Source organism: Sycon ciliatum, chromosome 7, assembly GCF_964019385.1.
Source record: "Sycon ciliatum chromosome 7, ocSycCili1.1, whole genome shotgun sequence".
Classification (NCBI taxonomy): Eukaryota; Metazoa; Porifera; class Calcarea; order Leucosolenida; family Sycettidae; genus Sycon; species Sycon ciliatum.
In genome coordinates this window covers 12,529,340-12,557,293 of record NC_088649.1, presented here as the reverse complement: position 1 = coordinate 12,557,293, position 27,954 = coordinate 12,529,340, and the positions used below count along the sequence as shown (strand labels likewise).

The window sequence follows — 27,954 nt, the reverse complement described above, 5'->3', positions numbered from 1 at the left end:
GGGTGAACTTGACGCAGACTCCACTGCACTGGAGCAACCTCTATGACACCAATATTTGAAACAAAAATCGGGCAACTTTGAGACAACGGGCCAACACAAAGGAGTGGCTCACTTCGATCGACTCTGGCCCCAGAGCAAAATTCAACATGCCAGCTACCTTCCACAAACTTATTTTGGGTGAACAATCCACACTGATAATCGGCTACACAATTTTACCGTTCCTATTTGAAACACCCTCCTCTGCCCTAAAGTACCGCGAGAGCGAGAGCGCTCCACAATCTCGTCCTATCGTGGTCGTATTGTGGAGGTGGTCTCCTGTCTGTAGGTCATACAACACGAACCTTGTAAACATTATTGTATTGCACGTTGCGCAGTCAATCCGTACTCAGGTTACGTTTGGTTGGTCACACATTCCCAAATGGGAATCACTCGGAATCATTCTCGCCCGTTTGGTTGGTCAAAAAAGTGCGTTAGGTTGGTCACCTTCCAGAATGGGAACCGCTGAGAATGATTCTTTTAGGAGAATGATCATTCCACCTCAAATGCTGGAATGAGCATTCCGGAATCAAAAATGATAATGGCTGCCACGAGCCAAACAATGTAGCAACAGGTTCAAGTGCTTCAAATCATGCACTCATCAATTTACCTTCGAGTGGACACGAGATCCACACAAACACCTGCTAAGTGTGACTTGTGTGACCTTAGTACACTGAAGATCTCACGCCGTACAAACTTCGTTGCACTCTGCGGTTTTCCTTTCCCTTGCTGTAAAATCAAGGTGGGATGATACTTTACGGTACTATACAAGTCGATGTTGGTGGCCTATTCAGATGTATTCCCCCCAAATGAAGTTGTGTTCAGTGATCTCATGCGTTAGTCAGCACACTGCATGCACGTGCCAGCTATGGTTGGCAGTTAAGGGGCTGCACCACATCACGGCGCTGACACAGGACAAGCGTGTTTCGTTGAGCAGCACCTGTGCAGGATACGGGCACTCTAGAGATCAGCTTGTTGGATCAGAGGCACAGTGGGACTGGTTAACGCCATACCCTAATCCTGACACCCCTAATCCGGTCACGTTCATCTACAGGGCACCTTTCTGATCCCTCTACTCTAGAGTCACACAAATTGGCATTTCAACGAAGACGGTCCCCCAAAAATATTGATTGGCACTTCGTTCCGCTGACTTCCCCCATTAAATCATGCTCACAACTTCTATAGAGTTAGGCAGTCCCTGCTCACAACAATAGCAGCACCTTGAAGAGCTCTGTTATGCTGCTGACAGCTAACATTTCACAAGAAGAACAGAAGAAGGTGCTGTTTTCAATAACTTATGAGGAGAAACATGGACGAGTGCTACATATTTTAAATAGAAGTGAGCACTAAAGAGTCGGCCCACAATGAGTGGATGAGATGTCAGAAAATATCCTAAAAGTTTGATATAAAATTTCCTAAAAATTTGTTGTGCTCTTAGTGCACCATACGAAACCCAAATTGAAATTAAAAAAGCCTTTTGAGCAACTAGCGTGGTGTGAAATAAAACACATCTAATCCTAAAAAGAGATAAATAGAATCGACCTACACATGCAATGTTGACTAGATGTGGGTAGCTGGCACACTCGATGCGTTCTACATTCATTTGTTTCTCTTGAACAACTTCTGCAGAAAGTCGCCAAAGATGACTGGTGGCAGTGCTGACTGCTCCGCTATCATTGCCTGCAACTTGGCATACATGGTGTCTTCGTATTCCCGGTACAGCTGTTCAAGCTTGAGATCGTCGAAGAGTGCCCTAATAGCGGCAATACGGGCTTCCTCGTCACGCCCATAGTTCTCCTACAAGAGACGACAGGGAACATGAAGGGAAGAACGATCTCACTTCATGAACCGCAAACACATTCCAGCATGCAGCATGGAATCTGGCCAGCTCTCATCCTTTCCTTGCAGGCACTGCATGGTTCCTGGTAGCTGCACTATCACACACGAAGTGAAACGAAGCTGCACCCCCAAAGTTGCCTTTACAGTTTACACCTACACACCAGTGTACGGCTCACCCGCACACACCCAATGTGCGCACACACAAGTCCTGAAGGCAGTGCAGCCTTCTAAATCGAGTTTGCACAGGTCTCGACTCTCTAGCAACGTCCACAGAATTTCTAGAGTACCAACTACCGTGCGGTCGGACACAGGGTGCCAAATACATGATGCACTTTGCAGGGTACTGGGTGCTAAAATACATGTATGCACTTTGCACAGGGTACAGGGTTTCAAATACATGTGTGCACTTTGCAGGGCACAGGGTGCCTAATACACTGTACATGTACATTGTATGCACTTTACGTTGGATTTGACCTAGTGTGTATACCATTGGGTGTTGAGTATCATGGGATCATGCTGCATCATGCTCCCATGAAATACATAGTGGAGCCATGGCTGCTCAAACTTTCCACCTAAAACATATCTGTCCCTTTGTTTCTCATTTACCCTCTTGGCAAAGTCAGACTTGTAGTCAAAGCAGGCACTTCTGTGAACCAGGCCACATGACACCGACAGAAAATACTAGAGTGAAATGTACATACAAGCGACTTTAAAATTTGTACATTTAATAATCAACACACTATATATCCAAGGGACATACACGTCTGTACTTCACAGTCAACACACATCATGTCGAAGGTCACACACGCACACACACACTATTATATCCAAAGTCTGGTATAGTATAATGTAGGGTCCCTAACACAGCAAAACCCTCCTAATCTGGGCAGGTTGGGATGAGTGTACAATCGCCGATCAAAAGTGTCCGAGTCGTAGAAACGCGGTCATAGTCGACTGCAGTCTGAATCGCCTATTAGTACGTACTGTGATACAGGACCAGCGAAGCTGGTACGGTTGGTCTGGCCACCAACGCATGTTCACCGCTGGCGAGGGCATGTGTCTCTGCCGCCTTACCATACACACAGAGTATAAGCAACTATGGCATGGCGGACCAATCGAAAAACTGCCTCCGCCGGTCCTGTGATAAGACATACTTTAGTGCGGACATTGTCCGGAGCACGGGCTATTGATCCACCCGGAAGTATGTTAGGATAAGAAGTGCCACGGATACTAACTGCACTGTCCTGTGATGCCCATGTGTGGGGTACGTCTTAGCAGAGATCTACTGTGTTTGCTACAATGAATACTCTGGTTGGTATGCTGGTGCCAGTACTGCTCCTATAGCTGCTTACCTCCAGAAGTTTCTTCTGTTCGTCAGTGACCCTGTCCAAGGCCTGCACAACCAGCCAGCTGCATTTGTTGTCCTGAATATCTGTACCAATCTTCCCCGTCACCGCTGGGTCTCCGTAACAATCCAGATAGTCATCCTGCACACCATTAAGGAGAGAGAGAGATGATAGGATGGAGAACGTGAAGAACACTCAGCTCTTCACCTTGTTCTGATATGTACAGTGTGGTAATGTACAGTGCTACTCCATGAAATCTGGGCTCATCAAATAGACAGGGTGCACAATGAAGCGTGTACAAACTGTGTACAAACCCGTAGGACGAAATGGGTGTGGTGCTGCACTGTCTAATTTAGTTTTAAGCCCCGAAAGCAGCAACAGTTTCTCTAAAAAGCACCGATTTCATGTACAGATGACATCACAATGACATTGTGCATCTGGTTTATAAGCTATTGTCACGCACCCGAGCAGAGCCCTTTGTTTGAAGGCCTGGGCCTACACAGCATGCCGACACACGCTTTCGGTAACGCTACTTGTAACGTACTATTTACAAGAGCCTTACAAAGTTGTAGGCAGTTTGAAGGAGACGAGAGCGCCACCCTCCATGTATTCAGATCAATGGAACATAAACAAACGTTTCAAACACCTTTAACGCTACCGACGCTTAGAAAGCGAGTAACTGTTACTGCTGCTGTGCTCACCTGAATCTGGAAGTATTCACCCATCGGCAGTAGGATAGCCTTGGCTGCCTCATGCTGTCCAGGATCTGAATAGCCAAGCTGCAAGCGATATAGCAAACAACATAAAACACACACACAGACAATGGAGACCAAGCAGGAATGAGAGGCAAGTTGTGCGAAGCAGTATGGTGTGTGCGTGCATGCGTGTGTGTGTGTAATGTGTATACATGACATATACGTAAACATTGCATGAGGTTGGTTCACCATCAGTTCCCGTAGAAGTCTTTTTAGTGTTCAAAGCTGCGAATGTTCAAGTGAAGTTTCTTTTTTCGTGATGTCAAGCAAAAATTCGGAAATCGGACCAATTTGCCTGGTCCGAAAGGCGGTTGGAATTCCGATGCTCCATGGCACATCGCATATGCAGTAGAGGGTTAGAGCTTACCATAAACATGGCTGCAGCTACAGGTAGGTAGAAGGAATAGAACGCTGTCTTGTACAACACTATCGACTTGTACCTGCAAAGGATGCAGTGCATAGGACACAGGACACACACACACACGGTGAGTACTGCGCTACAGCAGTTGCCTGTTCAGAGCAGCAGCTGGAGTGCACTGCACACACAACAGAAAACATCCAAGCTGGAATGGCGGCTGAGCTAGGTGTAGTTGTGAAAGCAACACACAGAAGGTTACATGCAGGGGACATTTGAAACGGTTCCTGAGAGTTACTGAAAGAGAGTGTACCAGTGCATGATACGGTATTTTGGAAGAGCCATGCTTTATTTAGGCAAATGACGTGGACAATGTTTGTGGGGGGGGGGGGGGGGGGGGTCATCTATGGAATTCACTTATCCGCAATTTGCTCATGAACACATGGCTCATTGAATTGAATGCCTTTGCTGCACTGTACGTCTGTAGAGCAGCACTGACTTCTTTCTGTGGACCTTGCCCAGTCGGGGGATAAGCGAGTGACCATTGTGACTGCCAGTCCCGGAGGAACTTACCGTTGAGTGGAAAACTTGCTCAGGTCTATAGAATCAGTTGGTGCCGTGATCAAGTCCAAGCTCTGTCCAAGTTCCGTCTGGTAGGATACCTACAAACAGTTAGGTTGCACACATCGTGGACATACGCCGTGGACATACACACACAAACGTGCAACACACACACACACATGCGTATACACACAGATAAAGACACACACAGACGTACATACACACATGTGAAGAAAACTGTAGCACATATCACACACTTTTACATGTAAAAAGTACACTGCAATCTACACTTCGTTGCTGATGAGGGAAGGTACAGTGAACACTGCGTGTATTAAACGTACCTCTAAAGACCATACATAGTATACATGTGCAATGTTCAATGATGATGATTGCGAAAGCATGACACTTTGAGTAGCAGCAAACAAGCCTTGATTGTCCTTGTTGTTCTGTACAATGTTCTGTATATCCAAGGTCAAATGATCAGTACGCATGTACTGAAGTATGTCACTGTACTTAGACCACAGTGAACTACAAGACTCCAGCGCTGTACCTGTATAAAAAGCTCCAAGAGGTGTACATAGGCTGGCGAGTCACCAAAGTACAGCTTCAGCAAGCGAAATATTGTCGAGTTGATGAGGAACGAATCATTGACTGCCATCAGACCAACGCCATCCTAGCGATTACACACAGCGGAAAAGACACACATACATGTACGTACACAAGCACACGCGCGCGCGCGCGCACACACACACACACACACACACACACACACACACACACACACACACACACACACACACACACACACACACCCATACACAACACACAGAATGGAACAAGCGTTATAGCAGCAGTCATGCTTGCACAACAACGCCAGCAGCACCCATGAACACATAACACTTCCAAATGACACCAGCCTACTAGCCCATCATGCTCACATCATGCCTAGGTCGGACAATTCAGGATCTTGATCAGCACATAGTGGCCACATAACCGGAACATCAGTGGCTCTTCAACTTTGCACCAAGATAGAGTCTTGATCAGCGAATAGTGGCCACACAATAGGAACATCAGTGGCTCTTCAACATTGCACCAAGATAGAGAGCATGTCCCAGGATACTCGTCCTTCATTCACCACAGTGGCAGACTTACCACTTTGTACCAGCATGGCTGACCGCGACGAGTAATCGACTTATCCATGACATCGTCAGCTACAAGGAAGAACGCCTGCAGTAGCTCCACGCACCAGCCGAGAACTAGTGCCTGGCGATTCTCCTTGTCTGACAGCGTGTGGCTCTTTGATGCAGCCAAGTGACGAGCAGATGCAACCAGAGCAAGTCCTCTGTTCAGCTTACCTAAGGTGCGTAGATACAAATAGCACATACACACGTGCACACACACACACACCACACCACACACACACATACACATACACACACACGCATGCGCGTACATGCAGAAGAAAGGTTGGGTCTTGGAACATGAAAGCTATTAGCACAGCTGGCTTCATTATGAAAAGTATCAGGTAACTTGCTGCTCATCAAACGCAACGTAAAATACCAGCAACAGCAGCAACAGCAAGGCACTCATGGCCACATATACATGTAGAATACATAAGCTACTTACCACCAGGCGTATTGTAGTTCAGCACCTGTAACAGCACCCACACCCACACACACACACACGCACACACACACACACGCACGCGCGCACACACACATGCACACACACACATATGCACAGACAGACGGACACACACACATACACACACGCGCAAACAGATGTACATCAACAGCATGGACATGCATGGACATGTATACACACTCCTGACAATGTTTTCAAGATAGCAGCAGAAGCAATCGTGAAGCTGTAGGACAGCAGTTCTTGATGCATTGTTTGTTTGTTAAGCTTTATTTTACTTCACCAGAAGCACAGGCAAAATCTGCCTTCTCACTGGGCGTATTGCCACAGTTCTCGCAAAATGATGAAGGTTTGGACTCGCATCACTCATCACTCACAATAATCAATATTAATTTTTTTGTATAGTTCCCTGCGGATATCAATAAACTGTTGAACGGTACCTTTCGGCTGTTGAATAATACAAGAAACTAACTCTCCTCCTCCATGCGCTCTAAAGCCTCTAATGGCTACCGAGGGTAGCAATGATCGGCTTTAGAGCGCACGGAGGAGGAGAGTTAGTTTCTTGTATTAATCCCCTGCGGTACAGGGCTATTCTTTACCCTACTTGGAAGTAAGAAAGCAGATAAAAGTGACAACGTGGGAAACAGTGGGGCACAAGTTATCCGTTAGAGTCCACCAACTAGACCAGGTTTCGAACAGTCAGACGTGCACAATCTAGCATCCAACTGACAAGGAGTACTGAGACATGGCACGGCATGAAAGTGAGCTTGTCCACTATGCCCATGTCCATGTGTGAGTATAATGGATGGAGAGGGGACTGACACCCCATCCATTCTAACCAGTTCCTGGACCTTCTACCATGAAATCCAGTCGTGTCACTCAAGTACGCGCCGGGCGCTGCGCAGCCCTAGACCTGCGAACACTGGGCTGCGAAATGGTGCAAGGCGCAAACTTGAGTGATGCTACTGGATTTCATTGAGCAGCACTGTACATGCATGTACATGTACACACATGCCCATGCCCTGTGTTCCAAGCACCACTGATCAGCATCAGACGTACGTCCGCCGCACAGGTACGTACATGTACCTCACAAGACTTATATAACCATAGGTCACATGACTTACAATCCATACATATTTACTACATGTACAGTGCTACAACCGGTCATGGGTAGCCCGAGTCTATTCGTGCATACAAGGGCAGTTTGAGTCTACGTGTGCATATGAGAAGGTTGAGTCTATACGTCATGTACATGCATGTGCATTCAATGCTACACAATGTATGAGAGAGCACATCCCTTCAAAAAATTCACAGAATCGTCTACTGGCAACCTGGTCATACGAGGCACGTGTTCCAAGCTCACTGTAACAAGACAGATTAGGGAGGTTTCGCTTTACGTAATTACGTATGAAAATCCGTATGTGATACAGGCCGGGAAGCGAGGGCAACCTTCATACCTAAAATCTCTCTACTCTGTTTCCAAAGTTGGGTCCTCCGTAGGACTTTTTGAAATATTTTTCGCACTTTCCGGATCTATCCATGACAACGTTCAAGCCGCGCAAAACACGAGGTACACACCACGTGGAAAACAAAATGGAAAACGCGGTTTCGGTTCGTGGGGCATGCGGTGGGCGCATGCAGCCAACCCGTCTCCAAAGCAACAAGGCATGCTTAGCAGTCGTGGAGAAATCACGTAGAGCGAAACCCAACAGCGCTGATTTTACGTATGAAAATTACGTGCAGTTCCTACGTTATTTTCTAACGTAATTCCGTAGAGCGGAACCTCCCTATTGACTGTAGCAGCTAGCGTGCATGGTACTGAAAAAATGACCAGATTTCAAATGATACATTGTGGCGTGATTTGCACTGTATGTAGCCGGTGAAGTTGAGCTTTGTGGCCATGGCATGGGCGTATTCAGTTACATGTAGTTACGCCCACTTCTGGGGTTGTACATTCCCTGTTATACTATAGTTTTGTAAGGGGAAACACCACTGAACACAACGCTTACACGCTCCATATGGTCCAATGCATCCGCCAAATACTGGACTTCACTGCTATTGCGCTCAGGTGCTAGTATTTCTGTCACCAACTCAGGGAAAATAGCTAGAAACTCTGCACGTAGATCAGCCATACTCACAACGATACAATTTCCAGAATCGCTATCAGAGCAACAAGAACAGGGCTAGCTCGATAATGCTTTCAAGATCGTTTAGATTACTAGTACTGGTATACCTTGGTGTATTCGAACAGTGATTAGGTGTAGACAAACCACGCAAGTACACAACTCTTCTCAACTCAAGTCAACTACTTTACACTGTGTTTAGTTGAAAACAATCATGAAATCAACGAAATAATTCGAAAATAAAGGGTGCAATCAATAATTATTTTTTCAATAAACAATAAATCGCGTGTGCTTTTTATAACAGTTTTTAGCCAAAACACCGTGATCCTGACAGGTTTGACAAGATTTCACATCTATAAAATCGACGTATTTCAAATTCCGCCCGACTAGCATGATAAACTGCAAGAAAGAACATGGCGCCTCGCCTGGATCTGAAATCCCTAATTCCACAAATGAGAAGCAAGGAAAATTTGTAGCTGCTGAGTGCGATACATAATTTTTACTTTGGGCTGTTGTTGCTGGGAATTGGGAACCCGGGTGAATGCTGAGACTACCACAGGAACATCGGAGCGTCCACACCAGAACTCGGCCCCTATGGTGAGCGGAAGACTTCATTCCCTGAATTTTGGCGGAGCTGGAAGAATTGCTCTGTTCAAACTTTCACTGAGTGTGGTACCCGAAATGTAATGAATACAACTTTGAATTTGTTGTGAGCTATGCAGTTTCTCCTTGTAGGTTAGGAGATCTGTTCATAGATGCAGGTTTCGTGAATGTCTAGCTTCTTTTGCTCGGGAAAATTCTCATGTTTCACATACATGTACTCCTTACATGAATTCCTAATTCGTGAAAAAGGCTTTTTCGTATTCGTGATTTCGCGTCTTGTATTCTATGCATGTGTAGATTGTCCGTGCCGCTGTGTGAGGAGAGGCTATGTCTGGTGTTAAGACTGGGCTGAAGTCACGCAGAGAGCAACATGGAGAGCGTCGCTCCTTGCCTCCGCTCAACATTGCTGCTGCGGCACGTGCTGGTGCGGACAGCAGCAACCTTGCCGGGCGGCAGTCAGGGAGCCACCATGCTGCAGCCAAGATTGATATGGCCGCACTGACTGAAGAGGCTAAGAGCATGTCCGAGGCGGATTTGCTGCGGGAGGTTTTGAACAGCAAGCTGTCGTCGATGGAGAAGATTAAATCAAAGTATGAGTCGCAGCTGATGGAACTGTTCTTCTTGCAGAGCTCAGGCAACATGATGGAGTTGCTGGCCTGGAAGAAGAAGCCTAACAAGTCGCGTGACGAGTTCATGATTCAAAACCGCCTGGAGGACGAGGAAGACCTGCGTTCGGTGAGCAGTACATCAGTAGACAGTACTGAGGCGAAGGCGACCGGTGGTATTATTCAAACACCGGGTGGTACTCTCAAGGCCACTATATCACGCAAGGACATGAGCCGGATAACCTCTTCCTCAGCCGGCGTGTCACGAGAAAAGTTCTTCCCGACCAGCGCTTCTACTGCAGTGCCAGGTGCGCACGCAGCAGCAGCGGCAGCAACAGTGTCGCCAGCCGCGGGCACTGCGTCCTCCGCTGTCACTCCGGCTGCTGCTGCACCGTCAGCACGCATGCGCTTCACACCTCTAGCACAGCCTACCCCCTCCGCCCATGCCAGCGCTTCGAACAGTATAGCAGCTGCAGGCCATGTTGCTTCAATCCTGCCGCACGCGGCACACACGGCCACTAGCTCTGCTGCCATTGCTGCTAGTGCCGCCATGGTCGCTACACCGGCTACAGAGGAAGACATCCAGGAGAGCAGGATTATCAAGCGTATCTCTGATATCAACAATGAGGGATTGTGGCCGGCTTGCAGACTACCCTTGGTGTATGAGCCCCGACGGCGCAAGACTGTCTGGGACTATATGCTGGAGGAGATGGAGTTGATGGCTGTCGACTTCTTTCAAGAGCTGCGCTGGAAAAAGGAAGCTGCGAAGATGGTGAGTGTGACAGTGTGTGTGCTATCTAGTCATGCTGGTGGTGTGCATGTGTGCTTACACAGTATATCCACACACCCGCCCCATGCACACGCATACACACGTGCGCACATGTGTAGACACACACACAACCCACATGCACATACACACACATTGACTCTTGCTCATGCATACACACACAGGCGGACCCACAACACACACACACACACACACACACACACACACACACACACACACACACACACACACACACACACACACACACACACATACTCCCACGCGCGCTCGCTCACACCACGCATACACACACACAAACTCACACACATGCAGCCATATACACACATAAACACACATGCGAGCATGTGCGCAGACGCGTACACATGAATGCATGCACATACCGGTAGGTATGCACACATGTATCTGCACACGTCAGCGCCCACCTTTGGTCCAATCCAAAGTGGAATGTACCATGCACAGTGTACTTGCAGTAGATCAGCAGTTGATGACGAAAGAATCGGTAGGTCTAACTAATGATTATGCTCAGCATCCCATGCCAAGATACAATGAGTGTGTTTGCAGAAGTATTTACTAGTGGCTAAACCCTACAGAGAACATGACAGAAGTTGCAGCTTTGCTCCCACTGACTGCATGCATCTACTGCCTAACCATGATGGTCTTGGCAGGTAATCAGTGGATAGAACTGAAAAGAGACAGATGAGATGTAGTTTGGTATTTATTACGGGTAATGTGGCCTGTGTGGGTCATTCGCCAGTGCAGTTTTAGCACGGCTAGTGTGTTCTTTGTGGATCATTCGCTAGTGCAGTTTTTTCCCCCGCATGGCTAGTGTGAAATACTAGGCTGGTATTTGTACAGCACCTTATGTTGCCTGATGATCGTAGTAATACATCAGACTCAGAGCCAGAGGTGCCACACAGCTTCCAATCTCTCTCTTGTGTACAGCACCTTACACATCATATTACGAAGTATATCGGTATCCACCGTGCTGCTATCATGCTGATGTGCATGTAGGTCAGGGTGCAAGCAAAGTTGCTGTGACCCCATTCTCGCCCATTCTGCCTCTATTCTCATGCGATACGTTCTAATGAGCTATCCACACATGGCGCTGTTGACAGTGTATGCTGAGGTAGTCCGGGTGTTAGCTAGTAGTAGCTGTAGTGACTAGTCTCAATTTCACCCATTCTGTATCTAGTCTGGTGCAATAAGTTCTAAGCAGCTACTAGTATCCATTCATACATGGCGCCGTTGACCACATCACACACCTATACAAGGTATGGTGAGAGATCTGGCCTTTTTGCATTCTTGTACATTTGAGCATGCACAGTCTAATCTATACACACAGTCAAGTGTAGTGTTTCAGTCTGAGGTGCCAGTGGGTTGGGTGTGAATATGGCTGTGTAGTATTTCAGTCTGAGGTGCCAGTGGGTTGGGTGTGAATATGGCTGTGTAGTGTTTCAGTCTGAGGTGCCAGTGGGTTGGGTGTGAATGGCTGTGTAGTGTTTCAGTCTGAGGTGCCAGTGGGTTGGGTGTGAATATGGCTGTGTAGTGTTTCAGTCTGAGGTGCCAGTGGGTTGGGTGTGAATATGGCTGTGTAGTGTTTCAGTCTGAGGTGCCAGTGGGTTGGGTGTGAATATGGCTGTGTAGTGTTTCAGTCTGAGGTGCCAGTGGGTTGGGTGTGAATGGCTGTGTAGTGTTTCAGTCTGAGGTGCCAGTGGGTTGGGTGTGAATGGCTGCGTAGTGTTTCAGTCTGAGGTGCCAGTGGGTTGGGTGTGAATATGGCTGTGTAGTGTTTCAGTCTGAGGTGCCAGCGGGTTGGGTGTGAATATGGCTGTGTAGTGTTTCAGTCTGAGGTGCCAGTGGGTTGGGTGTGAATGGCTGTGTAGTGTTTCAGTCTGAGGTGCCAGTGGGTTGGGTGTGAATGGCTGTGTAGTGTTTCAGTCTGAGGTGCCAGTGGGCTGAGGTGCCAGTGGGTTGGGTGTGAATGGCTGTGTAGTGTTTCAGTCTGAGGTGCCAGTGGGTTGGGTGTGAATATGGCTGTGTAGTGTTTCAGTCTGAGGTGCCAGTGGGTTGGGTGTGAATGGCTGTGTAGTGTTTCAGTCTGAGGTGCCAGTGGGTTGGGTGTGAATATGGCTGTTAGTAAACAATAAAACTGTATGTGTACGTGTGCCATGCGATGTTGTATCTGGCTAATATGAGTCTTGTGTCAAGCTCTTCCTCTGTGTGATAGCGACACCACTAGCGTATGTACATACTCAGGGAGAAGTGGTCTGTGAAAGTCTACGTTTTACTGTAAAACATGTAAATTTCGGTGATTTCGGTAGGAAAACCAGGCACCGAAATTTAGATAACACCTAAAAGGTACTAGAGTATGCACTGTATGTGAAGGGAAAGCTGGTCACCTAATTCTACATTGCACCTGAAACCTGTCACTTTGCCTGACACCAACATTTTAATACACCTAAAATTACATGTTTTACAGTACTCACCTGTAGCGGTGGGTGCAGGTGGAATCCTGATAATTCGAACCCCAAAATGCCAGGGAAAAACTTCTAATTATCCGGACATTCTAATTATCCAAACATGTGCCCACAACACATTATGTATGTCAAAATGCTCGCATTGACACGTAGAGTTGCACTACAGTAAGATCGGGCGCCGAAGAACACCTCGCCGAAGAACACCCAGGCTGGAAAACCGGCAAAATTTAAGAACAGTCCAGGCTAGAATTATCAGATTTAAGAACACTAGATCTACATTGTACGTAGATCTACATTGTACATGTATGGGAGGTGAGTACATGTCATGTACACGTGTAAACAGTAACTGCTACATGTACAGTCATTCCCATTTACGACACCCACTAGTTTAGAAGTACTACATTGCACTACATGTACATGACAAACGTCATGACGTCACTCGATTCGCCGCGCGCGTGTGAATAAGAACGGTCTGGCCAGAATCAAAAATTTAAGAACTTTCCTAGGCTGCGCTCGAGCCCCTGCGTTCTTCGGCGCCCGATCCTACTGTACGCATCTTAGACACAAATTTAGTGGACACTGAACTGCCTGCACGTGTAAATCAAACTGATTTGATGAGAATATAGTGAACTTCTAATATGTTTTGCTAACTTCGAATTATCAGCACAAATCCCACACATTTTCTATGTAAGTGGATTCCGTGGGACTTCTAATTAACCGGACGTACCCAGTTCGAGGTTCTAATTATCAGAAATTGTTATGTGGAAATCGTATTGATAGAAATCGGTCCCGGAAGAAACTTCTAATTAAGCAGTATGTTCTAATTAATTAAGCCATATTCGAATTATCAGGATTCCACCTGTATTAGCAAGAGTAGATAAACAAGAGTGTGCAAGTCGCGGATGGGTTCGCCCACGGCGGAATTTTTTGTTGACGTAATCTTTTCTACGACACACGCGCTGCAAGTCTTTTGGAAAGTTTTGCCTCGTGCACTTGGCCGGGGTTTACATTACAAGGTCGATGCCCAGCACGTGCTCTCACACTGCTCTGCGGCAAAATGCGCGTTTCTCTGAAAAAAGGTGACGTCAACATAAAATTCCGCCGTGGGTGGGGGTATCTGCAGATTGTGCAGGAGAGACCCGAAGTTGCACACTCTTGTTTATCTACTCTTGGTATTAGTGACTATACTTGTGGATGCCGTCCATGATCTGTACTGATTATTTACTGGGGCAATGTTGAAAGGCCTGTCATGATTACTCTTGTTCTCTGTCACTGTTTTTATGCACACTTGTAGCTGGCACATTCAGCTGCTCGTCATGTCCTTCATCAGGAGGCTGAGCTGCTGCAGCGCACTCGAGCATCATGCGATGATGCAAGCCGCAACAGCAGCAGCACCAGCAATGAAGAAGTCGTTGGTAAACTGAAGTGCTTGGCGCGGACGGTTGGTGATGCAGTCAAGAAGTTTTGGAACGATGTACAGGAGGTAGGAATTGATTTGCAGTAAAGCTTACGGTGTTCACCGAATCCTGCCCCAGGCAGAATCCTGTCCTAAACAAGTTCACAATCCACGTGGGACCCAGTCAGACTGAGTTTTCCGCAGGAATGGCCCGGGGGGGGGGGGGGGGGGGGGGGGGGTGCACCATCCTCAAGGATCAAGGTGCAGATGCAGGTCCTAAAGCGGTGGGCAGTGAGTAGATCAAACCCTTCACAAAGTGGTCAAAGACCAAAATCTCTTTCGCTGTATTCCTGTTTCGCTTGTGCCAGTCAACGAGCTCCCACTTAATAAGAAATCCTATCATGATCAGACAATTCGTCGTCCAGACAAATCGTTTCCGCTGCACCAAGGGCGTCTGGATAAGGCAGGTTTCACAGTACATGTACGTGGTGCAGACAACTGCACCACGTACACACACTGCATTGCATGAACTGAGAGAAGTGTCTGCGACACGCGCGCAGAAAGTAATTCAAAGAAGTTTTTTCAGCCCGTACAAGTTGGTGGTCTAGTGCGCGAGTTTACTTTAGTTTGAAAGTTGAGATTGCTCGAACATTCGTTCGCTTTGCGATTGCAAACGAACATTCGAACACTCGGTCAGTTTGTTTCGCCCCCAAGCTGTAGTCATGAACAAGGCATATGCACTGTGGGATGTGTTTGTGCTGTATTCATGAACAAGATGCATGGACTGTGGGATGTGTGTGTTGTGTTGTCCAGACTGCTGATAGCCGTGAAGTATACCAGCGGCGTATGGCTATGGAGGAAGCATTGGAGGAGTGTCCAGACGACGATGACGACGATTGTGGCCTTGCCAAAGATTTGATGTGGAGTGCCTCTCCCAGTGGTAGGTCTTGTTTTACTGTGTTCATGCATCTTCCACATTGCTCTACTGTAAGTCTACAAATTTCGGCCTCCCAGGGCTAAAACGCATTTCGGCCGCATTACAATTTCAGCCTGTACTGCTGCTGCCTGTTGAAACTGTCACACTGAAACTTGCGAAACAAAATTTCGGCCGAAAATGCCCAGGCCGAAAATAACCGAAAATAAATATGCAGTGAATAAGTATGCGCCGAATATTTGTGGACTTACAGTATACTGGGGTATAGAGATGGTGCTTTTTCACATGTACAGGGTGGGGGGGGGGGGGGGTATACAGGGGTATAGAGATGGTGCTGTTTCACATGTACAGGGTGTGTGGGGGTGGGGGGGGGGGGGGTATACAGGGGTATAGAGATGGTGCTGTTTCACATGTACAGGGTGTGTGTGTGGGGGGGGGGGGGGGGTATACAGGGGTATAGAGATGGTGCTGTTTCACATGTACAGGGTGTGTGTGGGCGGGGGGGGGGGGTATACAGAGGTATAGAGATGGTGCTGTTTCACATGTACAGGGTGTGTGTGGGCGGGGGGGGGGGGGGGGGGTATACAGGGGTATAGAGATGGTGCTGTTTCACATGTACAGGGTGTGTGTGGGCGGGGGGGGGGTATACTGAGCGGAACTGTACACGAAGACATGAGTCAAGACAACACGTTGGCGGCCTTTCTGTCTTGATGAACGTTCGTGCTGCTGCTGATGCTGATGGTCTGGAGTGACTGATGGCTGATGTATCGAGTAGTGCTGTGTGCCTGCACCGCGATGTGTGCCATGGTGTGTGCCATGATGTGTGCCATGGTGTGTGCCATGATGTGTGCCACGGTGTGTGCCATGATGTGTGTCATGATCATAATGATAAGGTACACGATCATGCTGCAATTATGTACGGTAATGATGTTGACCACCGCCCTTCTCATCTGTATGCAATATCGCTCCCAGTCAACTAGACAACTCGTTGCATCATGTGACAAAACATATTGGCTTTTTTGAGGACTTGCATGATCTAGAGGGACCACACCATTTGTGTGTATTTTCAACTGGGCCAGGTGTGTGTGTGTGGGGGGGGGGGGGGGGGAGTATTTTCTGATTTGTTTTGCCCTTCTGACCTGTGTCTGCTGCTTCTGTTGTTCTGGCCATTCCGTACATGCATGCACCCACACGCACACACACACACAGACTACCAGCAAGAGACACAGTCTGATGATGATGATGAGACTACCATCTGCAAGGCAGAGCAAATACCGGTAAGGACGACTTCTTTCTGTGGGTTTCTGCAGCACAAGGAGCTGGTGAACTCATAGTTCTGTCCTATGCATGTGTGTGTGTGTGTGTGTGTGTGTGTGCGTGCGTGCGTGCGTGTGTGTGTGTGTGTGTGTGTGTGTGTGTGTGTGCGTCTGTGTATGTCCGGCATTGCTTATTCTCTCCATGCAGAGCGAAGCAGTGATTGCGGAGGAAGTGCGTCAGTTGCATGCCGAGAGTGAGCTCAGCCTGGACGAAGTCATCCACTCGGTTCCTGAGGATTACTGGGACAGTTACAAGCGCTATGGTCTAGATGCAGACCTTGCGGTGCCTAGTGGCGATGAAATCTGGTCACTGCTCGCTTCACAGTCGGACTCCTCTGATAATGAGATGGACGCTGAAGAAGAGGTGTGGGTGGTGGAGGGCAGCTTACCAGCCGCTACACCCGCTCAATCCCTTCCTCTCACATCAACCAGTGGTGTTGTCAAGCAAGAAGATGATGCTATGGATGTAAGTTAAAACACTGATCTGCATTTCTGCGGACTGCTGCTTTCCCTAGTAGCATTTGTCTAATTAGAATTTTCGGGAAAAAGTGACACCCAGTACCGAGTGACGTCACGCCGGACTTGACCTCCACGCGTACATTCGTCGTGAAAAACGAAGTTCAGCCCGTTTGCTGTTTGATCGAGCTAGCTGTTCCAATGTACGGTGCACGTGTGCCTTTTGAACTGTAACACAGATGGGTACGTCGTACCGAAGCTCGCAAAGGAGAATGCCAAAGAGGCAGAGACCCACTCGCAGTTACACAGCCAAATTAAAATAAAAAGCAGCTGAGCTTTCACCTTTTTGACTTCTTCCGCGAGGATCTAAGTTTCATTTTGTGAGCACAGAAGTACGTCGTTGTTTTGAACTTTTCGTGTGAGGAACAACACGATGATGAGTGCGTATGCAGAAAACAGTACTCCTCCGGCCGGCGATAACACCACCAACCCGAGCCCCAAAGGAACGCAGTGTAGGTACGTGAAGGCGATTCATCTGGCGATGTTGCTGAAGATGCAGATGACAAACTCCGACGTCTTTCATTTCAGAGCCGGGTGGGCAACACCGCCACCTTCGATACAACGACATACTTTTCAAGTACGAGGTATGTGTGTCACACTAACAGCAAACAAACATCCTCCACTCCTTCGTAATCACAAATAAAACAAAGAGCTGAAGCTTCGTGGAGGAAGTACCAGTGCGACAAACTGCTGTCGACTTTTGTTTATTTTGTCCCTTTTTGGCGTTCTCATTGTGTACAACGTACACATCAGTGTCCGAGTTCAGAAGGCAAGCGTGCACCGTACATCGAACAGTTGGCTCGATCGACCAGCACACGAGCTGGACTTCGTTTTTGACGATGAATGTACGCGTGGAGGTCAAGTCCGGCGTGACGTCACTCGGTACTTCGGGACAATTTTGGGCACCTTCTTTTCAAGTTTTCACCCACTTCCAGTCATCGCAGAGAAAAAACGAATAACACCATCGTGATCAGGAGCCAAAGAACTACAAGATTAGACAAAGAAAATTTTGGTGACAGTTCCCCATTAACCCTTTACCATCCGACCAAATTTCCCCAGCAGTCCCAAAATTAATGCAATAATTCTCACCTTGTTCTGAGAATATCTTCGGTTCTAATCAACCAATTTTGGAAAGCTCTCCACGAGCTGCGTACATTGAGCGCAAACAGGACACTACCGAGATCACATATCCAGCGCCAGGGAGCTTCAAATACACCCCATCGCTGGATATACGAGGAAATTCTGTCCTCGCCAGCCATTTCTCGCTCCTTCATCGTAAACATTCCAATTTTTTTGCTTGAGTTTCTTTTCATGCTGCCCACGCGCTCAAAGCATGTCAAAGTGACTCAGCATGTCAGGAGAGGGGAAAATCCCCGCTCAAGGTCAGTCACTCGGAAAGAAATTCGACTTTTGGCGTAGCTGAAATGTCGAGCGAAATATCTTTGGAATGTGACATCGCAGCTCTTTAATGATTGATGCAATGGAAAGCTGGACTCTTCGGCTTCTTCCTAGATCCTTAGTTCTTTAAATTCCGACAAGAATCGATCGAGTTACGAATGTTTTAGTGCATGAATGTCCATCGATCTCTAGAGATCGATTCAAGTACGCACGGATGGTAAAGGGTTAACTTGGGTTTTTTGGTAGCTCAATGTGGCTTGGCAGTAACAACTGTACCCAATGCAGACAAAGAGCTTTGTGTTACCACCGATTCGGTACTGCCTGGGAAAGCTAGGTGTTGCTGCATGACAGCACTGACTCACGGCACCCTTTTCGTTTGTGCTTTGCCCGATTGGGCACCCACTGTAAAGAGCACGATACAACACTTTTCCATACATGTCCGACTCACTTTCCCCACTATTTTTCCTGTAATCACACAACTCCCGAGAACAGGGACAGATCAATAAAGAACACCTTCTAACCAACAAGAGAATTAGGAGCTTGTGTCTGTGACGAGGGTTGTGCCACGGGGCACTAGGATCTCACGAAAACATTGGTCCTTCGAGCCGGATTCTCTGCGGAGAGGGTCCGGCATCGCCATACTCGAACCAACCAGAGAGCTGAGGAGCGTCGCGGATCGACGCCACAGCAAACCTATGTACACCACACGGAGTGGCCGTCTGTCTCGTGCACCGACGCGATTCGGAGACGACGACAACGCAACAGCAGCAGCGGCAGCCCAGGACGACGCCGGCAAGTCAACGCAGATGGCTGACATCGTCAAGACGGAACAAGAGGCTGAGCTAAGTGAAATCACTCGAGGTGGAGCTGGAGAAAGCACCAACCAGTTAGGTCCTGGTCTCCACACACCAAATAATTATATGCCTGTTTGTTCTGCTGTTCGTAATACTAATGTTAGTAGTTCCACGAATGAGTTTGTTCATGAAAGTCATGAAAACAATTTTGAAACATGTAATGCTTCCTCTACAAGTAGGCCGTTTTCATATTCGCACACACGCACCTCCACACAAATGCATGCAAACAATGATCCCGTACACGCACCACATCATGTAGCTGTAGATTTAGCACCTCACCAGCCGTACGCTGGCCAGTCCTTTTTAGGTTCCGATTTGCATGACACTCACACGCGCTCTGTGACCCCGGCTGTTCCTTTTTTGCCTCATGCACACCAAAAGCGTGTCCAGTACACAAACGACGCGCAGATCGGCGAAAATGCAGGCCTTGCTGCAGCCAGCGCAGGGTACCAAAACGGGAGCAGGTCGATGAGCGCTCGTTCACTCACCACTTCATCAGCAACGTCTTGCAGCAGCCGGCGCTCGCTCCGCTCAATCGACGAACTCGACGCGGAAGCGGAACGTATCGCCGCGGAGGAGCTTGCAGAAGTAGAACGAAAGCTGATCCGCAAGAAGCTAGAACTCCAGAAGAAGTTGAACAGAAACCGGTCAAGCGGCAGCAGTAATGCCAGCGTCCGATCAAGTTCGTCCCGTCGATCACGGGAGACCGGCAACGGATCCGAGCTGACATGCGCGGATCGCATTAGCCTAGCTGAGCGCGCCGAGCGCGCGGAGAGAAACATGGGAGCAGCGCTTGAGGAAGCCAATGGTCAAATCCAGGATCTGTTACTGGACCACCAAGTCCAAGGTGAGCAGGCTTCAGGGAACGAGCCCAATGGCACACGTCCTACCCCTACAAGTGCAAGGCAGTCACACCCCATGAATCTCACCACCCACCATTTCATGGCAAGGCAGTCCACTGCCAAGGACTTGCCTCAGTTCTCTGGACATGCTGACGAGTGGCCAGCATTCATCTTCGCCCTGGAGCACACGACCAGAGAGTGCGGATTCTCGAACGGGGAGAACCTTGGACGACTGCAAAAGGCGCTGCGCGGAAAGGCAAAGGAAGCTGTACAGGGGATGATGACTCTCCCCGACAATGTAGGGGAGGTCATCTCCATCTTGAGGATGAGGTTCGGCCGCCCGGACCAGATTGTCCAGAATCTCATTCTGAAGACGAAATCACAGAGAGGCATGAAGTCGGAGGAGGCCATCGAGGTACTGATTGAAATCAGCGCCCTGTGCCGCAACCTTGTGGCCACTATGCGAAGCACAAAGTGCACCGGCCATCTCTACAACCCTCAATTGGTCAAGGAGCTAGTTGGCAAGCTGTCTGGGGGGCTTCGGATCCAGTGGGGAGAGTACGTGCTTAAAACCGGCACAGACCCGCACCTGGACACCTTCTCTGCCTGGCTTCAACAGAGGGCCAAGGCTGCATGCCTAGTCGCTCAGCCGAGCCCATGTGACGTCACTCATGCCACTCCACGCACAGGCCAAACGTTCACAGTCGTGGAGGCCACCGCCGGTAAGCCACATTGCCTATTCTGCAGCAAAGCTGGGCACACCACAAGTAGCTGCCGTCAGCTAGCCGCGGAGCCACTTAACGCCCGTCGGCAGTTCGTTAGTGACAGACGGCTGTGCTTCCGCTGCCTTGGCGAAGGCCACCTGGCGAGGGTATGCGAGGAGAAGGCCTGCTCGTGTGGCAAACCCCACCATCCGCTACTACACCGCGATGGCCGCGGAAGTGTAGCACCGCTAGGACGCATGTCAGAGACGACATACACCTCGGCAACCCACGTGTCGGAACACAGTGGAAGGGTGCTGCTGAGGGTGATTCCGGTCACCTTACGAAACGGAGACACAGCGGCTGATACATACGCACTCCTGGACGAAGGCTCAACAGTGTCCTTGATTGAAAGCGAACTGGCGGAGGAACTTGGACTTGCAGGACCAACGCGGCCCCTGAGGCTGTCATGGACGGATGGCAAGCAGCACCAGGAGTCCAGCTCCAAGGTAGTAACATTCAGCGTAGCTGGCAGGCAGAGACAGGACAGCTTCACCTTGACAAACGTCCACACTCATGCCAAGTTCAACCTGCCAACACAATCAATCAACCCTCAACGGCTGAAAAACTGCCCCCACCTGGAGGGACTTGAACTACCAACGCTGTCTTGTGCCAAGCCCAGACTCCTAATCGGACAGGATAATTACAGCCTGATCGCACCACGGGTGATCGCGGAGGGCCCTCCAAACGCACCCGTAGCTACACAGACCAAGCTAGGGTGGGTTGTTCATGGCAAAATGATCGCCGACCGCTGCAGAATCGATGAAGGCGTGGTCCTCTCCACCTGGGGTCTCGACAGCGACCTCCATGACCTGGTCCAGCAGTCGTTCGCCCTAGACTCCCTCGGGGTCAAGCCTGCGAAAATCCGCAGCAAGGCTGACGACCGCGCACTCCAGCTGCTAGACACTCTCACCACGCGTACCGGACGCCGGTGGCAAACGGGGCTTCTCTGGCGGGAGGACAACATCACCCTTCCACGGAGCAAGGCAACGGCTGCCCAGCGTCTCGAGCAGCTGGAGAGGCGCCTGCGGAAGGATGACACGCTTGCACAAGGCTACCAGAGCAAGATCGACAGCTATTTGGAACAGGGGTATGCCCGGAAGCTGTCACCTGAGGAGGCCACCCACCAGCCAGAGCGGACATGGTACCTGCCACACTTTGCTGTGTACAACAAAGAGAAAGGCAAGGTGCGACTGGTGTTTGACGCCGCGGCAAAGTCGCATGGAAAGTCTCTAAACGACTTCCTCCTCACCGGCCCCGACCTCCTGACGCCGATCACACAAGTTCTGTACAACTTCCGACTGTATGAGGTTGCCTTTGGTGCAGACATCAAGGAGATGTTCCACCAGGTGAAGATGCGTCCCGAAGACCGTCATGCACAACGCTTCCTCTGGCGCGACATGGATGCAAGCAGACCAGCTGATGTGTACCAGATGGACGTGATGACGTTCGGTGCAGTCTGCTCACCAACCGCCGCCCAGTTTGCGAAGAACATCAATGCGCACGACTTGGCTTCCGGAGATGCGCGAACCGTGACAGCCATAGAGGAGTGCCACTATGTTGACGACTATTTCGACAGCACCCCAACAACCGAGGAAGCTGTAGCACTGACTCGCAAGGTGATGGACGTCCACGAGGGGGGAGGGTTTGTGATCCGTAACTGGGTGAGCAACTCTCCGACGGTCCTCGAGAGCCTTCCATCAGATCTGAGGTCACCAAGAATCGTGAACGTCCACAGCCACGACCTCCCCATCGAGAAGACCCTGGGCCTCCGATGGGACCCTGCGAAGGACACTCTTGGCTTCTCCTGCGGCACGAAGCCAGATCCAAAGGCACCAGTCACGAAGCGAAGCGTCCTGCGACACACAATGTCGGTACAGTCAACTTCGCTAATAACGACTGCGGATATAACGACAATTCGCGAATAACGACCGAATTTCCATGCCCAGAGCAAAGTCCCATCTAACTGTATAATTATATTTAACTTCGGATATAACGACTATCTGAATAACGACAATTCGCATATAGCGACATGCTTTTAGTGCCCCGTGGTCATATTCACTGCTTGAATAACGACTTTCTGGGCTTTTGACAGCTATTTCAAGTACCTGTCAGTCAAGTACATGTAGTGTCATGCAGAAGTACCAGAACCTATGCATATGGTGCACTGGTGATGGATATTATTGCACACATGCAAGAAAATGCAGCCAGGGGGGGGGGGGGGCTTTTTCTTCCTTTTTAATGTTGGCTTCAAAATGGTTGGATTTACCAGCACACCTATATGTATACAATGTACATGTAGTTGTACATGATTGTACAGTAATCATCATACATGTACATATCTCTGGCCCTGTAGATTGCTCAAAAAGGCATATTTTTCAATTGATTTCCCTTGCATATTGAATTTTTAGTTCCTTTCAACTGCAATATGAAAATAAAGTACACATTGACATAGAGCAAAAAAAGAGCTTGATTTTGATATGCATATCATACTATACAAAATATGGGTTCACATACGTTCAAATGGGACTTCGGTTATAAGGACACTTCGCGAATAAGGACACTTTTCTGATGCCCCGCCGAATGTCGTTATTGGCGAAGTTGACTGTATTCGACCCACTCGGCCTGGTGTCCTGCCACTCCATCATCGCACGCATGCTTCTCCAAGACGTGTGGAGAGCTGGCATAGGCTGGGATGATGAACTCCCTGCATCTCTTGCACTGAGATGGACAGATTGGGCTGCAGAGCTAGATCAGGTGGCCACCGTAGAAGTGCCACGGTGCTACACACCGTTGATTGCAGTCGCTACAGACATCCAGCTGCACGTGTTCGCTGACGCAAGCGAGAAAGCATACGGCGCCGCTGCGTACTTGAGAGTAGCGAACCACGGTACTCAGCTGGCAGTGTCCCTAGTTGCAGCGAAGGCACGCGTTGCTCCACTGAAACCGGCCTCGATACCCCGTCTGGAACTCCAGGCTGCGGTCCTCGCCTCGCGCCTATCCTGTACCGTACGGGAGCAGCTGCGTATTTCAATTCCACGGGTCATATTCTGGACAGACTCCAGAACGGTGCTGTTGTGGATACGCTCGGACGCCCGGCAATTCAAACCATTTGTGGCCCACCGGATCGCGGAAATAACAGACACAACAGAAGTAGATCAGTGGCACTGGGTACCGACAAGACTGAACCCAGCCGACGACCTCTCCAGAGGCATCTCTGCCCAGCGCTTGCAGCCGGACGATCGCTGGTTTGGCGGCCCGGACTATTTGAGACAAGGCGAAGCAGACTGGCCCGCCGAGGAGACTCGTACACCGGACCCGGATGATCTCGAGCTGAAGCGTGCGTTCAGTGGCGTCCACGCAGCAGCCGGAGACAGCTCAGAGCCACCCAGCCTGAAGGCAGCACTACCAGAGATCGAGCGCTTCTCAAGCTGGTGTCGCCTGGTAAGAGCAACCGCCTGGGTGCTACGCTTCACTCGCCACCTGAGACACGGAGGAAGAGACACTGCCAAGCCGTCGCTGACAGTCCCCGAGCTACGAGCCGCGGAGAGTCTTTGGTGGAAAGCTGCACAAGCGGAAGGCTTCCCAGAAGAACTCGCTGCGCTCCGCAATGGCAAGCCAGTCAACAAGGACAGCCGCCTGGTCCAGATGACACCCTTCATCGACGACAATGGCATCATGCGCTCTGACAGCCGCGTACGGAACGCAAAGGTTGAAAACAAGAACCTGCGCCAACCTGTCTTGCTCCCGCCGAAGCACGCCTTCACTAGGCTGCTCATACAGCAACACCATGTCTGGTCGTTACATCAAGGACAGGATCGCGTAGTGAACGAGCTGCGTCAGAAGTACTGGGTACCCGGTATCCGCACAGCGGTAAGAAGCACCTGGAGCGAGTGCCAGCATTGCAAGAATCTCCGTGCCAAGCCGCAGCCACCAATCATGTCGGCCCTGCCAGAGTGCCGCACTGACGCCTTTCAGCGACCCTTCACACGGACAGGACTGGACTACTTCGGCCCGCTGTCTGTCACTGTTGGGCGCAGACATGAGAAGCGGTACGGCGCTCTCTTCACTTGTCTCGCCACCCGAGCCGTTCACGTGGAGCTGGCGCACGACCTGTCCACAGACTCAACGCTAATGGCCATCCGGCGATTCATCAGCAGGCGAGGCTGTCCACTGGTGATCCACTCAGACAACGGAACCAACTTCAAAGGCGCCGCCAAGGAGCTCCGCCAGGCCATTCGTGAGCTGAATGAAGCTCGCATCCAGGACCAGCTTTCTCATGACGGCATTACATGGTCGTTCAACCCGCCGGCGGCACCCCACATGGGCGGAGCCTGGGAGCGGCTCGTTGGATCCATCAAGACCGCACTTCACGCCATCCTCAAAGAGCGCCATCCCAAGGAGGAGACCCTCCTGACCGCACTGGCAGAAGCAGAGGCACTCGTGAACAGTCGACCTCTCACACATGTCAGTCTGGATGCCGCCGACGACGAGGCCTTGACTCCGAACCACTTCCTGATCGGTTCCTCGTGTGCCATTCTTCAAGGAATCGCGCAGGCAGGAGATGTCTCGCTGCGGCGCCAATGGCGCGTTGCGCAAGCCCTTGCAGATATGTTCTGGCGCCGTTGGGTTCGCGAGTACCTTCCAACTCTCGCTCGCCGCACAAAGTGGAACCGCCAAACGAAGCAGCTCGTCGTAAACGACATTGTCATTATCGCGGATGACAACGCACCACGGGGTTCCTGGCCCAAAGGTGTCGTCTCAGCTGTCCATCCAGGCCGCGATGGTGTTGTCCGTGTTGTCGACGTCAAGACCGCATCAGGTAGCGTTTTTCGCCGACCCGCCGCGAAAATTTGTGTACTGGACGTGCGGTCGTAGAGCTGTCATGCCTCCCGCACTTCTGAGCTGCAGCTAGCTGCGCTGTTTTTTTCTCTTTTTTTCTTGTTTTCCTTTTTCTTGTTTCGTGCGTCCATGGACCGTCCACCCTTATTTCTACTCGAATAACACGATGGTTGCTAGGTTTTAATACAGTCTTCTTCGCTTTTCTTCTGTTCTTTTTTGCATGTTTATGTTAACTCTCCCACGGTTCGTAACCAGGGGGGAGAATGTTGCTGCATGACAGCACTGACTCACGGCACCCTTTTCGTTTGTGCTTTGCCCGATTGGGCACCCACTGTAAAGAGCACGATACAACACTTTTCCATACATGTCCGACTCACTTTCCCCACTATTTTTCCTGTAATCACACAACTCCCGAGAACAGGGACAGATCAATAAAGAACACCTTCTAACCAACAAGAGAATTAGGAGCTTGTGTCTGTGACGAGGGTTGTGCCACGGGGCACTAGGATCTCACGAAAACACTAGGGATTCAAGGCGGCCCTATACTACACACAGTTGCTTATGTTCAGATTAGTGTTTAGTTTTGATCTGAAACTGTTTTTTACATCGGGAAAGGAATGGGTAGGACAGAAGCGGAACATAATTGTGCTCATATAATTATATTACTACGCGTGCTGTGGTATTATTATTATTTATATTATTATTTGATCTGGGGAATTGTGTGTTGCTCCCTACGTGGGAGCTTGCTGCCGACTTGAATTCTCACTTGACTGACTCACGACTGCCATCCGGAGCACACGAGAAGTCCATCGAATTATTTGATGTGAAGAAAAACCCCACCTATGACCAACACTGAGCAAAGGAGGCCCAGTGCCGGTCTCTGTCCATGCTGATGACCGTGGAGGATAGCCAACACTATAATTATTTCTAGCTTCAAAAATAGTGTGCCTGTACTTTTAGTATATTCTCCAGCTCTTCACTTCTTGATTTCTCTCCTGGTTTCTTGTGTGTAGGTGGATGAGTTTGATGTGAAGGCTGACATCAAGGTGTTTGAGAAGGCTCTGGATCAAGTTGCAGAGCTTGCAAAGCCAGCCACCGACATCATTGAGAAGGTTTTACAGGATGGAAATGCTAAGCAGGTAGGGAACTGTCAATATGAGCTGTTCTTACTTCTTAGTTACTACTAGTACTAGCAAGACTAGCAGGGGCGTGGGAAGGTATTTACTACTACTAGTACTAGCAAGACTAGCAGGGGCGTGGGAAGGTATTTACTACTACTAGTACTAGCAAGACTAGCAGGGGTGTGGGAAGGTATTTACTACTACTAGTACTAGCAAGACTAGCAGGGGCGTGGGAAGGTATTTACTACTACTAGTACTAGCAAGACTAGCAGGGGCGTGGGAAGGTATTTACTACTACTAGTACTAGCAAGACTAGCAGGGGTGTGGGAAGGTATTTACTACTACTAGTACTAGCAAGACTAGCAGGGGCGTGGGAAGGTATTTACTACTACTAGTACTAGCAAGACTAGCAGGGGCGTGGGAAGGTATTTACTACTACTAGTACTAGCAAGACTAGCAGGGGCGTGGGAAGGTATTTTAGGGTGGTACTGTCAGATACATGAAGTACAAATAATTACTCATGGAGATGGGGTGGCTTCTCTGAAATGTTTCCGAATTTAGAGCCGAAATCAGTGCCCTTTATTGATTCACAGGGTAGATCACGTAGCCCAGAACAAATAGTGGTATGGTCAATACCGTAGCGTGTTCAACCTCCCTGAAGAGTACTACGTAGTACTACTAAGTATTGGTCTTGTGGGATCCTGTGGATGCGCCACCAACGCCGCCACTGGCAGTGCCGCAAACCTCAATGGCACTACAATTATTTTTACTTGCGCTCACGAATGAGTATCGTGTGATGTTGACAGTCTGTGCCTTGTACTATCTTGAAATACACTGTACTTCCCA

At 49.3% G+C, this 27,954-nt stretch overlaps 2 protein-coding genes across 3 annotated transcripts in view; one reads left to right on the top strand and one right to left on the bottom strand.

Moving 5' to 3' along the window:
• Nucleotides 1-1,265: 1,265 nt before the first annotated feature.
• Nucleotides 1,266-8,875, bottom strand: LOC135821018 (farnesyl pyrophosphate synthase-like). The gene is made up of 9 exons (XM_065334068.1): nucleotides 8,543-8,875; nucleotides 6,519-6,543; nucleotides 6,045-6,247; nucleotides 5,443-5,565; nucleotides 4,905-4,993; nucleotides 4,344-4,416; nucleotides 3,923-4,000; nucleotides 3,228-3,362; nucleotides 1,266-1,833 (listed from the first exon to the last, which is right to left on the bottom strand). Exons 1-9 carry the CDS (start codon nucleotides 8,663-8,665, stop codon nucleotides 1,636-1,638), a joined length of 1,047 nt encoding a protein of 348 aa, XP_065190140.1. The 5' UTR covers nucleotides 8,666-8,875; the 3' UTR covers nucleotides 1,266-1,635.
• Nucleotides 8,876-9,098: 223 nt separating this feature from the next.
• The window catches only part of LOC135821017 (helicase domino-like), a 60,142-nt gene continuing 41,286 nt past the window's right edge, over nucleotides 9,099-27,954 (top strand). Inside the window, exons 1-7 of one of the 2 annotated variants that reach the window (XM_065334067.1) lie at nucleotides 9,099-9,253; nucleotides 9,557-10,636; nucleotides 14,423-14,611; nucleotides 15,338-15,464; nucleotides 16,668-16,735; nucleotides 16,923-17,240; nucleotides 27,001-27,126. In XM_065334067.1, the coding sequence (XP_065190139.1) occupies nucleotides 9,587-10,636; nucleotides 14,423-14,611; nucleotides 15,338-15,464; nucleotides 16,668-16,735; nucleotides 16,923-17,240; nucleotides 27,001-27,126 (1,878 nt within the window). In that variant the 5' untranslated portion in view covers nucleotides 9,099-9,253; nucleotides 9,557-9,586. The remainder of the gene's footprint in view (nucleotides 9,254-9,556; nucleotides 10,637-14,422; nucleotides 14,612-15,337; nucleotides 15,465-16,667; nucleotides 16,736-16,922; nucleotides 17,241-27,000; nucleotides 27,127-27,954) is intronic. The other variant, XM_065334066.1, reaches the window with a different exon arrangement.